The following is a 12278-nucleotide window of genomic DNA, read 5'->3' on the forward strand; positions in this document are numbered from 1 at the left end:
CTCTCAACCCCCCCACCCCTCACCCCCCCAACCCCCAGAACCCCCATCCCCAAACCTCCCCAATCCCCCTAGCCCCCCTCTCAACCCCCCCACCCCTCACCCCCCCAACCCCCAGAACCCCCATCCCCAAACCTCCCCAATCCCCCTAGCCCCCCTCAAACCCCCCCACCCCTCACCCCCCCCAACCCCCAGAACCCCCATCCCCAAACCTCCCCAATCCCCCTAGCCCCCCTCTCAACCCCCCCACCCCTACCCCCCCTACCCCCAGAACCCCCATCCCCAAACCTCCCCAATCCCCCTAGCCCCCCTCAAACCCCCCCCACCCCTCACCCCCCCTAACCCCCACCCCTACCCCTACCCCCAACCCTCTCAAACTCCCCACCCCTCTACCCCCTCATCCCCAACCCCCAAACCTCCCCAATCCCCCTGGCCCCCCTCAAACCCCCCCCTACCCCCCACCCCTCACGCCCCCAAACACACCCCACCCCCAAACCTCCCTAACCACCCCCTACCACCCAAACTTGGGAATGGGGGGGGGGTGCAATGAGAGAGGGGAGGGTGTAGATGGACCCTCCTTGGTGTTTTTGGTGTGGGGGAGTGTGAGAGGGGAGGGTGAGGGTGTAGATGGACTCTCCCTGGGTGTTGTGGGGGGGAGTGGGAGAGGGGAGGGAGAGGGGTGTGGGGGTAGATGGACTTTTGTTGGGGGGGGAGAGAGAAAGGGTTGAGGGTGTAGATGGACCCTCCTTGGTGTTTTTGGGGTGGGGGAGTGAGAGAGGGGAGGGTGTGGGTGTAGATGGACCCTCCTTGGTGTTTTTGGGGTGGGGGATTGAGAGAGGGGAGGGTGTGGGTGTAGATGGACCCTCCCTGGGTATTGTTGGAGGGGTGGGAGTGAGAGGGGGGAGGGTGAGGGGGTAGATGGACCCTCTCTGGAAGTTGTGGGGGGAGTGAGAGAGGGGTGAGGGGGTAGATGGGCCCCCCTCAGGAGTGGGGTGGGGGTGAGAGAGAGGGGTGAGGGGCTAGATGGACCCTCCTTGGGGCAGGAAGATGCTGGGGGAACAAACATATTCAACTTTTGAGAGATGATCTGGCCATGATGTCACTGTGGGGTTGTTATCCCCAATAACTTTGTGACTGTCTCTTAAGTCACTCCTTGCCACCCCCCCCAAGAGTTTTAATTCAGCCACGTGTTGATGAGATTTCACTCTTTAAAACATCTAACATTCATTGAAGACTGTGAATCCTTCTTTGGTAGGTCAGCGGCGAATTCTTAGTCTCCTCAGCTGCTTGGCGGGTGGTGTATTCCTAGCCACGTGTCTGTTGGATTTACTTCCAGATTTCCTGTCTGACATGGCTTCAGTGCTGGACAAGATGAAAATTACAGTGAGTGCCATTTAATCTAATCCGGGCATCAGGTATCACAAATCTGTCAATCATCTACACGTTCCCTCTGTACAAACCTGAGCGTTTGATTCCATGGAACGTTGTGAATTAGGGCTGAAACCGCATGGCCCTCTCTCTCTCTCTCTCCCTCTCTCTCTCTCCCTCTCTCTCTCTCCCTCTCTCTCTCTCCCCCTCTCTCTCTCTCTCTCTCTCGAGCAGGTCATGCCCTATAAATCTGTATGAATTGTTTGAGCCAGTGGATGTGATCTATTCAGATTTCCAGAAGGCCTTTGACAAGGTGCTGCACAGGAGGCTGCTCAGTTAGATAAGACGCCATGGTGTAGGGTCAAAGTATGGTATGGGCGGAGAATTGGCTGACTTGCAGAAAGCAGAGTTGGGATAAGCGAGTGTTTATACATTAACGATCTGGACAAAGGAACTGAAGGCACTGTTGCTAAATTTGCACATGACGCAAAGATAGGTGGAGGGACAGTTTTTTGAGGAAGCAGGGAGGCTGCAGCGAGACTTGAACAGACTCGGGGAGTGGCAGATGGCTTACAATGTGGGAGATGTGTGGTCTTGCACTTTGATAGGGCAAATAGACACATAGACTATTCTCCAGACAGGGAAATTCTTCTGAAATCTGAAGCACAAAGAGACTTAAGGAGTCTTAGTTCAGGATTCTCTTATTGTTAACAGACAGGTTCAGTTGGTAGTTTGGAAGGCAAATGTACTGTGAGCATCCATTTTGAGAGGGCTAGAATACAAGAGCAGAGGTATACAGCCTCAGCAATACGAGGTAGTGGTCCCACCACGTTTGGAATATTGTGAACAGTTTTGGGCTCCATATCTAAGGAAGGATTTGCTGTTGTGGTTCTGTTCGCCGAGCTGGGAGTTTTTGTTGCAGACGTTTCATCCCCTGTCTAGGTGACATCCTCAGTGCTTGGGAGCCTCCTGTGAAGCGCTTCTGTGCTGATTCCTCCGGCATTTATGGTGGGATTTATAAATGCCAGACGACTTGGCACAGGAGGCTCCCAAGCACTGAGGATGTCACCTAGACAGGGGACGAAACGTTTGGCAACACAAACTCCCAGCTTGGCGAACAGAACCACAACAACGAGCACCCGAGCTACAAATCTTCTCACAAACTTTGAAGGATTTGCTGGCTTTGTGGGGGGTGGGGGTCCAGTGGAGATTTGTGAGAATGATCCCAGGGATGAAGGGCTTGTCATAGTGGTGGTGGACTCTAGTCTATTCTCGAGGGAGTTGAGAAGGGTGATGGAGGATCTGATTTAGGACCGTGAGAGTTTGAGGCCTGGATAGAGTGGGCATGGGTAGTGGTCATGATCGAGTGTCTGGTGCTGGAAAAGCACAGTAGGTCAGACAGCATCCGAGGAACAGGAAAATCGATGTTTCAGGCAAAGGCCCTACAATAGGAATGAGAGAAAGATATCTGTCCAACCCCGAGGCTCCCAGCCTCATTCCTAATGTCGGGCTTTTGCCCGAAACATCAACTCTCCTGCTCCTCGGATGCTGCCTGACCTCCTGCGCTTTTCCAGCAACACACACTCGACTCTGAGCTCCAGCATCTGCAGTCCTCACTTTCGCCAATGGATGGTGGTTATGTCTGTACTTGTGCCTCCCTGGGGAGGGAGTATGTGGTGCCACTGGTATGGTAGAGGCCTTTAGAGACCAGTGGGTACTGCAGGTCCTGGGGTATGTTGTCACCCTGGGCAACACTATTTTAATTTTAGTAAGTTTCTGTTTGGTTGTATAAGTTTCCATTTGATTCTGATACAGTGCCCCAGCAGGGACTGTTTCATCATTATTGTTTTTGGCTTCTGCTTTCATGAACGAATCAAGAGAGTTTTACTCTGTTTAATCCCCCTGCTGATCCTGTCCCGGGAGTATTTGATGTGGATAATGTCAAGGGAACTTTAATTTCAGTTTGTTTTCATCAGAGAGAGCTTTGCTTTTCATTTTTGTTTTCTGCATTTAAAAGATTCGGTTGGGGGGAGGTTGGGATATCTGGTTGGCATGGCCGAGTTGGAACTGAAGGGTCTGTTTCAGTGCTGCACGCCTCTAACTCTTTACTCTGTCTGTTTTCAGTTCAAAAGAGAAGGGTGTATGTGGAGATGATGGGTCCACTAGTAGGAGAGACTAGGGCCCAAGTACACAGCCTCACTGAGAGGACAACCCTTTAGAACTGAGATGAGGAGGGATTTCTTCAGCCAGGGGATGGGGAATCTGTGCAACTCGCTGTGGCAGAGGGCTGTGGAGGGCAAGTCATTGAGGGTATTTAAGGCAGACATACACACCCTGCTGAGAAGGACTGTAATGCAGAACTTTTACCTCTTGGTTCTTTATGTTTCAAATTTATGCCTACAATTTTGTTCCTAAGATGGTGCTGGAAATGGTGACTTTGTACACTTTTCACTGTACGTGAGTACATGTGACAATAAACCTAACTCTAATTCCAGGTGGATTTAGGGGGGAGAATAAAGCAAACGCATGTTGGCACAGGAGATTTCCACTACTTCTAACAGTACCACAGGAGCTTTTATATTTCCCTGTGCAGAGGGGAACCTGATACCTTTTTTTTTGTTTAGATTAGATTCCCTACAGTGTGGAAACAGGCCCTTCGGCCCAACCAGTCCACACCGACCCTCCGAAGAGTAACCCACCCAGACCCATTTCCCTCTGACTAATGCACCTAACACTATGGGCAATTTAGCATGGCCAATCCACCTGACCTGCACGTCTTTGGATTGTGGGAGGAAACCGGAGCACCCAGAGGAAACCCACACAGACACTGGGAGAATGTGCAAACTCCACACAGTCTCCTGAGGCTGGAATCGAACCTGGGGAAGGTTGGGCCCTCTAATCCAGCTGCCCACCTCTGCTGTTACACCAAGCTTGTCCACCCAGTCATGTGCAGAAGTTTCAGGGGTTGGGTTTGGAAGGCGGTTCGCGTGATGGCCGTTTGGTTGAGCTGATTGTAACCAGGCAAATGGCAACAGAAAGCACAGAGTCCTTCCTGTTCCACAGCAGTCTGATCATCTGTAAGACCATGTCCACGCAGCAGGGATTTCTGTCTGTCTCAGCCATCTGCTGAGAGAGCCACCACGTGTTCACCCGCAGTGTTGTTTATGGAAATGCTGGATTGCTGACTATGGTGTGACTGAGGTCAGTCAGATCGAACACAGGAAATGACTGACTCCCTGGCGTGGTCACACTGACACGTTCTGAAGTGTTGGTACCATAAACCACTCACTTGTTAGGTCTCCGTTATAAGTCACTCAACCTCCACCATCCATTTGGTTCACCTCTCCCACCCCCCCACTCAGGTCTCCGCACCACAACTCTTCCTGTGCCCATTCAGTTACTGAGGTGTTTGTGATTTCCATCACGGGCGTTTTGCCACACTCTGCTGTTGAACGCTGTGACCTATTTCGAATGCAGGACGGATGGATGGATTTCTCTGTGCTTCTCCATTGCAGTTCAGAGTTTCATCTGTTTCCGAGTTTAACTAATTCACTAATCTGCTCAAGTTCCCCCTCGACATCATGCATTCCTCTGCCATTTGGTTGGGGGGTTGGAGGGGGAGGCAACCCTTAAAAGAGCCAAGAGAGGTTTTCTTTGAACTCGGTATTGTCCCTGTCCCAGAGTGCTGGATGGGGTCCATGTTAGCAGTGGATAAAGGAACCATTTCCTCTGACCTTTGAGAGCGTTGTTGTCGCTGTCCCGGGAGCGCCTGGTGGGAATGGAGCTGAGAGAGGTGGATATTAGTTTCCATTGTGCTTTGACCCTCTGCATATTTTGATCCTTTATTGCCCCCACTCCAAGAGTGGTCGGTGGAGACTGAGTGAGGAAAGCCGTTTTTTTTCGTTTCTTGTTTTTGTTTTTTTCATTTTCCAGAGAGTCACTGGAATTTTATTTCAGTTTGAACGTTGGGAAAATGTTTAGATTAGATTAGATTACTTACAGTGTGGAAACAGGCCCTTCGGCCCAACAAGTCCACACCGACCCGCTGAAGCGCAACCCACCCATACCCCTACATTTACCCCTTACCTAACACTACGGGCAATTTTAGCATGGCCAATTCACCTGACCCGCACATCTTTGGACTGTGGGAGGAAACTGGAGCACCCGGAGGAAACCCACACAGACACGGGGAGAATGTGCGAACTCCACACAGTCAGTTGCCTGAGTCGGGAATTGAACCCGGGTCTCTGACGCTGTGAGGCAGCAGTGCTAACCACTGTGCCACCGTGCCGCCCAATGTGTCTTACTCTTTGTGAGCTTTACTGTTAACCCAGCACTGTCTCTGTGCCAGGAGTGTCTGATGGGGACGGTGTCAGGTGGGGCTTGACTTTTCGGTTTGCATTTCTTGTTTAAAAGAGTGGGAAGTGAGAGACCCAGTGATAATGTCGCTGGATCCAGCGTCCAGAGGCACAGACTGATGGCCTGGGATACCAGCTCAAATCTCACTCACAGCACTGGTGAACACGTGGGGGAATGGACAGATAATCTTCCTGCTGGTTACCAAGCAACTGTCGTCGATCGTTGTAAAAATTAATCTGCTTCACCACCCTAACCTGTTCTGACTCCATACTCCTTGCAATGATGCTGATTCTTACCAGCTCTCTGATTTGGCCAAGTCAGCTCATGGGTGATAGGAAGCCATTGCAAATAATGCCCTCATCCCATGAAGAAATAATTAAAGTATTTGGATCTTCCTGTTCCCTATATCACAGTCATGCAGCACGATAGCAGACCCTTCGGCCCAACCTGTTCATGCTGACCTAAACCCAAACATATAAATGGTAAGCAGGAATTTTCAACATTGCTTCGCCTGAGGCCCACTGAAGATGTTACCTAGTGGGGGAACGAAACGTTTGGAAATGAACCTTCCAGCTCAGGAGCAAACCTACCTCCCAAAACTTTCCTAAACTGAACTCGTCCCATTTGCCTATATTTGGTCCATATTTCTCATAAACCCTTCCTATCCATACACCCATCCAGGTGCCTCTTAAATGCTGTAATTGTACCAGCCTCCACCACATCCTCTGGCAGCTCATTCCGTACACGTACCACCCTCTGGGGGGGAAAAAGTTGCCCCTCTGGTCCCTTTTAAATCTTTCCCCTCTCACCTTAAAGCTGTGCCATCTAGTTTTGGACTCATCTACCCGAGGGAAAAGACCTTGGCTATTCACCTTATCCATACCCCTCATGATTTCATAAACCTTTTATAAGGTCACCCCTCCACCTTCAACACTCCAGGGAACAAAGCTCCGGCCTCTCCTTGTAACTCAAGCATTTCAGTTTGGTAACGTCCTTGTAAACCTTGTTGCACCATTTCCAGTTTAGTAACATCCGACCGATAGCAGGATGACCAAGAATTGCATACAGCTCTCCACATGGGGCCTTACCAGTGCTCGGACTAATGAAGGAAAGGGTGCCTAATGCTGCCTTCACCACCCTGTCTACCTGTGACACTTGAACAGCGCTCCTGTCAACCTCTCCATTTCCCCTCCACCAACTGAAGGAGAATATTTCTTACCCACTTTGAGGGCGGTGTGTGTGTGTGTGTGGGGGGGGGGGGGGGGGGGGGGTCGTTCAGAGTCTCAGGCACAATGAGCTGCCTCTCCTTGGGTCAGGGGCTGGGCTCTGGCCCCTGTTGGAGTTGAGAGGTTGTTGTCTTTGGGCGTGCAGATTGGGGAGGGGCAGAAGGAAAGGTTTTGCCCCCTTGGGGTTGCTAGGGGTCAGTTTATGGGTGTCACAGGTCTGTGAGGAAATAGCCTGTGGTTTGTGACCATGTATCTCCCGGAAAGAGAGACTTACACAGCTTGAATTTACACGCTGTGTCCATCCAGGAATTACTCAATATCTTCTCGGCAATTGCACAATCACTTGTGCAGTCGGCTCTGAGTGGGTTTAACTTTGTTAGATTAACAATGAGAGAGAGAGAGAGAGAGAGAGCAGTTGATACTTTGACCCCTCATTTTTGCTCCCATTCAATAAGATCATGGCTTAGCGACCTCTTCATCTCACCCAGATCCATTGATCAATCTCCCATACCTTCTGCTCATTCTACATTCCCAGGACAGGGACAGCACGGGGTTAGATCCAGAGAAAACCTCCCTCTACACTGTCCCCCTCATCAAACCACAGGACAGGGACAGCACGGGGTTAGATCCAGAGAAAACCTCCCTCTACACTGTCCCCCTCATCAAACCACAGGACAGGGACAGCACGGGGTCAGATACAGAGTAAAGCTCCCTCTACACTGTCCCCCTCATCAAACCACAGGACAGGGACGGCACGGGGTTAGATCCAGAGTAAAGCTCCCTCTACACTGTCCCCCTCATCAAACCACAGGACAGGGACGGCACGGGGTTAGATCCAGAGTAAAGCTCCCTCTACACTGTCCCCCTCATCAAACCACAGGACAGGGACAGCACGGGGTTAGATCCAGAGTAAAGCTCCCTCTACACTGTCCCCCTCATCAAACCACAGGACAGGGACGGCACGGGGTTAGATCCAGAGTAAAGCTCCCTCTACACTGTCCCCCCCATCAAACACTCCCAGGACAGGGACAGCACGGGGTTAGATACAGAGTAAAGTTCCCTCTACACTATCCCCCCATCAAACACTCCCAGGACAGGGACAGCACGGGGTTAGATACAGAGTAAAGTTCCCTCTACACTGTCCCCCCATCAAACACTCCCAGGACAGGGACAGCATGGGATTAGATACAGAGTAAAGCTGCCTCTACACTGTCCCTGCATCAATCACTCCGAGGGACAGGGACAGCACGGGGTTAGAGACAGAGTAAAGCTTCCTCTCCACTGTCCCCCCCATCAAACACTCCCAGGACAGGGACAGCATGGGATTAGATACAGAGTAAAGCTGCCTCTACACTGTCCCTGCATCAATCACTCCGAGGGACAGGGACAGCACGGGGTTAGAGACAGAGTAAAGCTTCCTCTCCACTGTCCCCCCCCATCAAACACTCCCAGGGAGAGGGACAGCACGGGGTTAGATACAGAGTAAAGCTCCCTCTACACTGTTCCCCTATCAAACACTCCCAGGGAGAGGGACAGCATGGGGTTAGATACAGAGTAAAGCTCCCTCTACACTGTCCTGGCGTTTTGTGTCTCACCCATTCTGGATCTGTCCAGTGAATCGAGCCGAGTCATATTGTACACAGAAACCTGCGGTGTTTTCTTTGTCACTGTTATTATCTGTTATCCTATTGGGCCCACGAATGTCAGTGATTCCTGCTCCTTCATGTGCTTGTTGGATTGTATTGCAGCTACAGTTCCCCTTGCCGCTCTTCATTGTGGTGATGGGCTTCTTCCTGGTGCTGATCATGGAGCAGATCGTGTTGGCATGTCGCGACCAACCCAGCAACCACGAGGAGACCCGGTCACTGCTGGGCAGGTCGCCCAGTGGGAACTTACACACTCAGCATCACCTCAGCTCAGGTGAGAGTGGAGCTCAGTGGGAAGAAACTGGGCCCCACCTCCACGTGGACTTCAACTCCCACTCGGCCATCCGCTGCCTGGTGCTGGTGCTGGCACTGTCCCTGCACTCTGTCTTTGAGGGGCTGGCAGTGGGGCTACAGGAGGCCAGCTCTAAGGTGGTGGAGACCTGTGTCGCTCTCTCGGTCCACAAGTGTATCATCGCCTTCAGCCTGACCTTGAAACTGGTGCAGAGCCGGCTGAAGTGGACGGTGGTTGTCGGCTGTGCCATGGTCTTTGCCGTCATGTCCCCTCTGGGTGTCGGTCTGGGTATCGCTGTGACGGAGGATGCCAGCCACCAGCTGGTTCGATGTGTGCTCGAGGGAGTGGCTACGGGAACCTTTATCTACATAACCTTCATGGAAATCCTGCCTCACGAACTCAACTCCCCCCACCAACGGCTGTGCAAAGTCGTCATGTTGATACTGGGTTTTGCATTAGTCACAGGGGTCCTTTTCATTCCAGGGTAAGGGCTGTGGTTAGGATAATCTCGTCTCACCACCATCAGCTGTCACTCTGTCCAAACAACCCGTAAACTCTCCTGACAGCTCCATTTCAGTTCCCATTTACAGCATTCATTCATTCATGGCTGAACTGTGCCCTCTCTGTATCTCTGTCCCTTGGCTGCTTATCTCAATATCCTGGGCAGGCAAAACTGTCCAAACTTCACATGTGTGATCGATCTGGCCTTGTCAGCTTTCCCTCGGTGGATATATCACACTTCTCCTCATCCATATTTGCTTCATCCCTCCTCCCCGTGGTCTGTCACATTCTGCCTCCTCCTCCCCAGACTGTGTCGCCCAGCGGGGAATGTTTCTCTCCATCTACCCTATCAGTTCTTTTCCAAAACCCTCAATCTACCCTTAACCTTACACAATGTTCTGTTTAAATTCTGGTTCCCCTCTGAGTTGATTGCCTATTTTCACGCGCAGTCAAACGGATGTCAGAATTATGGTCCCCCTGAGGAATCGCGGGCTACCCTTGGGGGGGTGAGTTGGGGTTTTCAAAGACTGCTGGTTGTCTGAGCGGCTGGAGTTAGTGTCCAGAGGTAGTACTGAATGGAGCTGGGTGCGTTTGGAGTGTAGCCCCTGGGCTGGCGAGATGCATTCCCTTTTGCACTGAAGAATGATGGCCTGACTGAGGCGAGTCCCACATCAACAGGAGGACCACAGATCAAAGCATTGAATGAAGTAATGTAATGGAGGAAATGGGAGACTGTCACTGACCTGTCCTCAGAGTAGGGGGATAAGGCAGAGGGCTCTTGTTATTCTGTGAGTGAGAAATGAGCAGGCTCTTGATCATCTCACTGCTGTCAATCATTTAAACTGAAGCTGAGAATGCTGAGAGGGCTGAGTTTGAAAAGAGCTTTGTTAAATGCACTCTTTGGGAAAACAAAGAGTTAGTTTCCTCTATTTTTGGTAAACGATGGCTTTTTAACACTTGATTACTAAAACAGATATACACTTACAGGAGCCTATATCAATTATGTGGTACTGCTTAAAACTGAGATTCGAACACCTAATAATGTGCTTTATATTCAACCTGTCCATAAACATGTTGCTGTTCTTAATTGCCCACTGAGTCTGGATTGGGGGGAAATCAGCCAGGGTTTCTGCTCCTGGTCACTGCCCACTGACCCCTATATTAGAGAGAGGGGGGAAATCAGCCAGGGTTCCTGCTCCTGGTCACTGCCCACTGACCCCTATATTAGAGACAGGGGGGGGGAAATCAGCCAGGGTTCCTGCTCCTGGTCACTGCCCACTGACCCCTATATTAGAGAGAGAGAGAGGGGGCAAATCAGCCAGGGTTCCTGCTCCTAGTCACTGAACACTGACCCCTATGTTAGAGAGAGAGGGGGGTGGGGGGGGGAAATCAGCCAGGGTTCCTGCTCCTGCTCACTGCCCACTGACCCCTATATTAGAGAGAGAGGGGGGAAATCAGCCAGGGTTCCTGCTCCTGGTCACTGCCCACTGACCCCTATATTAGAGAGAGAGGGGGGAAAATCAGCCAGGGTTCCTGCTCCTGGTCACTGCCCACTGACCCCTATATTAGAGAGAGAGGGGGGAAATCAGCCAGGGTTCCTGCTCCTGGTCACTGTTTGCAACTTGATGTTGACAACATCTTTCTGGCTTTCAGGTGACCTGGACAATTCTCATGGAGTGTAAAACAGCTGTAACCGAGTGAAATACCTATCTTTTTCACCCTCAGTAAAACAATCAGTGGCTTTTGGTTTCAAGCTACTTGACCAGTCAGCTTTACTGTCAGGCCGATGTTAGCACAGTTTCTTGTCATTTGCACTTTCTTTAAAAATTCAAATTGCGACTACAACACTCCTATAAACCAGAAGCTATTATCCAAGAACATGTCTGTTTAAATCTCTAGATTTTAACAATAGTTCCACTGACCTTTCCTTCCACCTGCAGAGCCCTCGTTGATTTACCTGTTGAGGGCTTGACTCTCTGTCCCTGTTCTATCTGAAAACTTTATTTCATTAATTCTTTCATATCTACCTTTTCCATTCACTGTCTGGTTCCTGGAATTGTCCTTGGAGGAGGAGGTAAGGCCCAGGTTTCCAGCTCCAGGACTGAGGAAGCAGTCTAGTGAAACCGGATTTTGTTTTCTCTCTGTCTCTCTCTCTCTCTCTCTCTCTCCGTCTCTCTCTCTCTCTCCGTCTCTCTCTCTCTCTCCGTCTCTCTCTCTCTCTCCGTCTCTCTCTCCGTCTCTCTCTCTCTCTCCGTCTCTCTCTCTCTCCGTCTCTCTCTCTCTCTCTCTCTCTCTCCGTCTCTCTCTCTCTCTCTCTCCGTCTCTCTCTCTCTCGTCTTTTCCCGCTCTTCATCCCCCCCCTCCTTCCCCCTCCCGTATGGAAGGTCCTGCTCCTTGTTTAGAGATTGGAATCCTCTGTTCCCTATTAGTTTAACTTTCCCCCTGGAATCTGAGCCTCCCATCTATTTTTAAAACCACATGTCTAAATGTTTAAATGAACAAAGATTCAGCTTTTTGTACAGCAATACTGGCAAATATATTTAATACAGCAATTTCTGCTGCTTTTAGTCGTGATTTCAAAGCTAGTTTTTGTATTAATGTAACAGTTTTGTGTAGTTTTTCAGAAGAAATAAAAGTCTTCGGAAACCTTGTGTAGTTTTCATCTCAAGCAGACTTTGATGTAAATAAACTCTTTTGAGGGTGGGTTTTTCGCTGAAAGGGACATGTTCTGGAGAAGTCATTTTGGAGATTTTTTTAATATTAAAATATCCAAACCCTTTCCCCAATAGTTTTTTATGTCCGTTCAAATTGTTTGCCTCCCCCCTTACACAGAGTTCTGGTAACTTGGCTTTCTTTCTCTTTCTGCTGGTTAGGCAGTATCTGTGCAGT

General features: G+C 50.4%; 1 protein-coding gene across 1 annotated transcript in view; it reads left to right on the forward strand.

Annotated features, from left to right (window-relative positions):
* Positions 1-11999, forward strand: part of LOC132805578 (zinc transporter ZIP1-like) — a 12505-nt gene extending 506 nt beyond the window's left edge. The window contains exons 2-3 of the mRNA XM_060820706.1: positions 1253-1380; positions 8699-11999. Of these exons, the coding sequence (XP_060676689.1) occupies positions 1253-1380; positions 8699-9376 (806 nt within the window). The 3' untranslated portion in view covers positions 9377-11999. The remainder of the gene's footprint in view (positions 1-1252; positions 1381-8698) is intronic.
* Positions 12000-12278: the final 279 nt, after the last annotated feature.

Source organism: Hemiscyllium ocellatum, chromosome 50, assembly GCF_020745735.1.
Source record: "Hemiscyllium ocellatum isolate sHemOce1 chromosome 50, sHemOce1.pat.X.cur, whole genome shotgun sequence".
Classification (NCBI taxonomy): domain Eukaryota; kingdom Metazoa; phylum Chordata; class Chondrichthyes; order Orectolobiformes; family Hemiscylliidae; genus Hemiscyllium; species Hemiscyllium ocellatum.